The 4,721-nt window shown below is 34.8% G+C and overlaps 1 protein-coding gene across 2 annotated transcripts in view; it reads left to right on the forward strand.

Annotated features, from left to right (window-relative positions):
* LOC107700370 (soluble calcium-activated nucleotidase 1-like) overlaps positions 1-4,721 on the forward strand; it is a 12,128-nt gene that overhangs the window by 6,246 nt on the left and 1,161 nt on the right. For both annotated transcript variants that reach the window (XM_016502106.1, XM_016502033.1), the window contains exon 3: positions 1,732-1,935. In XM_016502106.1, the coding sequence (XP_016357592.1) occupies positions 1,732-1,935 (204 nt within the window). The remainder of the gene's footprint in view (positions 1-1,731; positions 1,936-4,721) is intronic.

Below are 4,721 nucleotides of genomic sequence, written 5' to 3' on the forward strand. Positions count from 1 at the left end.
AAGATGAACCCAGTAACTTTGTTTTGGGAAGCCTTTTTCTGCAAGCGTCTGAGAAAACGAGCGTGTCTGATTTCGCTTCCTTGGTGACGTGGCAAAGGGATCTCATTAAAATATTACCGCCCCTTAATCTGTAAGTTTACACCCACGGCGCCGTGGGTGTAATTTTGATTTCGCAAGCGACAACGGTGTAGCAGCTCTAAAGCCATGGTGAGAGTTTGAGCAAAACATGCTAACTGTTCTGTGTTTGGCTGCACAGACGAGCACAGAACACTGTTTAGAGTCCCAGCCTCAGAGGAGACAACAGAGCAGTGCATTTACTGATTTATAGTCATAACCGACTGTTTTTGTAACTCGTTTGTGTTTTTAACGTAAACTTGTGTGTGAAAGAGAGCTTAGTTTAGTCCTCACATGCTGTGACAGCCGCTTTCTGTGCGTGTGCTTCGGATGTGTGCTCTCAGAAAACCGTATATCAGAAGTTTAAACTCATGGTTTAAAACAATACTTAGGACCATGTGATATTTCAGTTTTTCCTTTTTAATAAATCTGCAAAAATGTCAACGATTCTGTGTTTTTCTGTCAATATGGGGTGCTGTGTGTACATTAATGAGGAAAAAAAATTAACTTAAATGATTTTAGCAAATGGCTGCAATATAACAAAGAGTGAAAAATTTAAGGGGGTCTGAATACTTTCCGTACCCACTGTATATCTTATAGTAACTATTTATTACCTTATATATTATATACTATCTTTTGCACTACCGTTAACTAAAATTTTTCAAAAATGTTTTTGAAAAAAGTCTCTAATGCTCACCAGGGCTGTATTTATTTGCTCAAAACTACAGTACAAATTGTGAAATATTATAATTTAAAATAGCTGTTTTCTATGTGAATATAGTATGATAAAATTTTAAAAAGTTTTAGTTTGTGCAAACCATGATACGTTACTGTTCAAAAGTTTGGAGTATAAGATTTAAAAGAAGAATTTAAAAGAAATTAATACTTTTAATCATCATCAAGGATGCATTAAATTGATGAAAAGTGACAGTAGAGACATTTATAATGTTACTGTAGATTTCTATTTCAAATAAATGCTGTTCTTTTGAACTTTCTATTCATCTGTGAATCCTGAAAAATAAAATGTATCACAGTTTCCACCAAAATATTGTGCAGCACAACTGTGTTCAACATTGATAATAATCAGAAATGTTTCTTGAGCATCAAATCAGCATATTAGAATGATTTCTGAAGATCATGTGACACTGAAGACTGGAGTAATGATGCATCACAGAAATAAATTATATTTTAACATGTATTCACATAGAAAATTGATATTTTAAATTGTAAAAATATTTCACAATTTAACTGCATTTTTATCAAATAAATGCAGCCTTGGTGAGCAGAAGAGACTTCAGTCAAAAACGTTTAAAATCTTTTGACTGGCTACATATATCATCTTATATTATTGTATACTCATGTCATTCTGTATCATTTAAAGTCACATGAAATCAGAATGGACTAAGTATGAAAATCAAGTGCATATGTTTCATCCAACTTCTTGTTTAAATAGGAAGTACATCAAGAAATAAGCTGAAATAAGAAAACATCACACGTGTTGAACTATCTATGAGGAATGAATTATCTAGACGCAATTTTTTACATGCTCAAAAGTGCATAGTTTTAGTGTGTCGTGCAAGTGTGATCTTTCCCTTGACCTTTGACCTTTGGCGGCAGGTTTTAAGGCGGAGTGGTTGGCGGTGAAGGACGAGCGTCTGTATGTCGGTGGTCTCGGGAAGGAGTGGACGACTATCACCGGCGAGTTCGTCAATAACAACCCCGAGTGGGTGAAGCTGGTTGGTTTCCATGGTGATGTGGAGCACGAGAACTGGGTACCGCGGTATAACGCGCTCAAGAAAGCAGCAGATATCAAACCACCAGGTAAGTCACACACACACACCTGATCATGATCACATGACCTGCTGTGGGAGGAGAAACACAAACGTACTTTGATTCAATACGCTTCATTTCTGAAAACATTTAGTGAAAAACACTTGATCAATTCATGCATGTACACTTCTGGAATTATATTTGATATATAATCATATATAGTAGGGGTGTGCGATATATATCGTCTGCGATAATATTGTAATTGTTTTAACGATGTGCGATTTTACATTATCGAGTATTTTGCAAAAAACGTTCAAAAAAACCCTACAGAGCGCACGCATACATAACGTGAAGCGCATTTAGAGTGCGTTCTTTCACGGCATGATTCAGTCTATTAAAATGCATCACAAAATTCAAGATATGGGGAACATGATGGCAGAAAATGTGTATATTTATACCACTTCAAATAGCCTAGTTAATAAATTTCACACAAAGAGTGCCGTTTTTTTTCTCCAAAAATGAAAATGGTTACAAATGTGATATTGATTTTTTACATCAGTTCAATAAACAAGAAGATAATTAAGAGAGTTACGTTTTAGACAGCATATCGCCTGTTTTTGCGCTATTTTGACAACAAAAAATAATTCCAAACACAACCACAGCACTGTTCTTCTGAGCAACATGACGGTGATTCGTTCCTGAATGAATCAACCGTTTAAAATTGATGAAAAGTGACAGTAGAGACATTTATAATGTTACTGTAGATTTCTATTTCAAATAAATGCTGTTCTTTTGAACTTTCTATTCATCTGTGAATCCTGAAAAATAAAATGTATCACAGTTTCCACCAAAATATTGTGCAGCACAACTGTGTTCAACATTGATAATAATCAGAAATGTTTCTTGAGCATCAAATCAGCATATTAGAATGATTTCTGAAGATCATGTGACACTGAAGACTGGAGTAATGATGCATCACAGAAATAAATTATATTTTAACATGTATTCACATAGAAAATTGATATTTTAAATTGTAAAAATATTTCACAATTTAACTGCATTTTTATCAAATAAATGCAGCCTTGGTGAGCAGAAGAGACTTCAGTCAAAAACGTTTAAAATCTTTTGACTGGCTACATATATCATCTTATATTATTGTATACTCATGTCATTCTGTATCATTTAAAGTCACATGAAATCAGAATGGACTAAGTATGAAAATCAAGTGCATATGTTTCATCCAACTTCTTGTTTAAATAGGAAGTACATCAAGAAATAAGCTGAAATAAGAAAACATCACACGTGTTGAACTATCTATGAGGAATGAATTATCTAGACGCAATTTTTTACATGCTCAAAAGTGCATAGTTTTAGTGTGTCGTGCAAGTGTGATCTTTCCCTTGACCTTTGACCTTTGGCGGCAGGTTTTAAGGCGGAGTGGTTGGCGGTGAAGGACGAGCGTCTGTATGTCGGTGGTCTCGGGAAGGAGTGGACGACTATCACCGGCGAGTTCGTCAATAACAACCCCGAGTGGGTGAAGCTGGTTGGTTTCCATGGTGATGTGGAGCACGAGAACTGGGTACCGCGGTATAACGCGCTCAAGAAAGCAGCAGATATCAAACCACCAGGTAAGTCACACACACACACCTGATCATGATCACATGACCTGCTGTGGGAGGAGAAACACAAACGTACTTTGATTCAATACGCTTCATTTCTGAAAACATTTAGTGAAAAACACTTGATCAATTCATGCATGTACACTTCTGGAATTATATTTGATATATAATCATATATAGTAGGGGTGTGCGATATATATCGTCTGCGATAATATTGTAATTGTTTTAACGATGTGCGATTTTACATTATCGAGTATTTTGCAAAAAACGTTCAAAAAAACCCTACAGAGCGCACGCATACATAACGTGAAGCGCATTTAGAGTGCGTTCTTTCACGGCATGATTCAGTCTATTAAAATACATTTAGAATGATCACAAATTCAAAACATGATGGCAGAAAATGTGTATATTTATACCACTTCAAATAGCCTAGTTAATAAATTTCACACAAAGAGTGCCGTTTTTTTTCTCCAAAAATGAAAATGGTTACAAATGTGATATTGATTTTTTACATCAGTTCAATAAACAAGAAGATAATTAAGAGAGTTACGTTTTAGACAGCATATCGCCTGTTTTTGCGCTATTTTGACAACAAAAAATAATTCCAAACACAACCACAGCACTGTTCTTCTGAGCAACATGACGGTGATTCGTTCCTGAATGAATCAACCGTTTAAATGATTCGGTTCAATCGCAATGACTCACTTATTAACAGTGACTTGCTGCCACCTACTGGCGGTTTTAATATCACATTCAAAGTATCTTTTATTATTTAAATAATTTCAAATATCAGTATTCAAAAGATAATGGACACTTTTAAGAAAAAAATGGCTTTATAAAGATAAAATGTAAAAATCTGTTTAAACTTATTGGAAAAGATTAATTTCTATCAGCGTGAACTGACCACTGCACAGAACATGAAGAATATCAAAAACTTTAGGAGTCAGCTGTCTTCGGCAGTCCTTAAGATATCAGCACAATAACACACTCAGCAAAATATCGTCGTATTATCGTTAGCGATAAAATCCCAGAAAATATCGAGATATTATTTTTTGTCAATATCGCACACTCCTAATATATAGTATATGCTTAGATATTATCTAAAATATAACCATGTTTTCTTATATACTATCTTATATATAACCTTATATGTGACCCTGGAGCACAAAAGCAGTCTTAAGTCGCTGGGGTATATTTGTAGCAATAGCCAACAATACA

The sequence above is a fragment of the Sinocyclocheilus anshuiensis genome, unplaced genomic scaffold (assembly GCF_001515605.1).
Source record: "Sinocyclocheilus anshuiensis isolate Anshui unplaced genomic scaffold, SAMN03320099.WGS_v1.1 scaffold21, whole genome shotgun sequence".
Taxonomy (NCBI): domain Eukaryota; kingdom Metazoa; phylum Chordata; class Actinopteri; order Cypriniformes; family Cyprinidae; genus Sinocyclocheilus; species Sinocyclocheilus anshuiensis.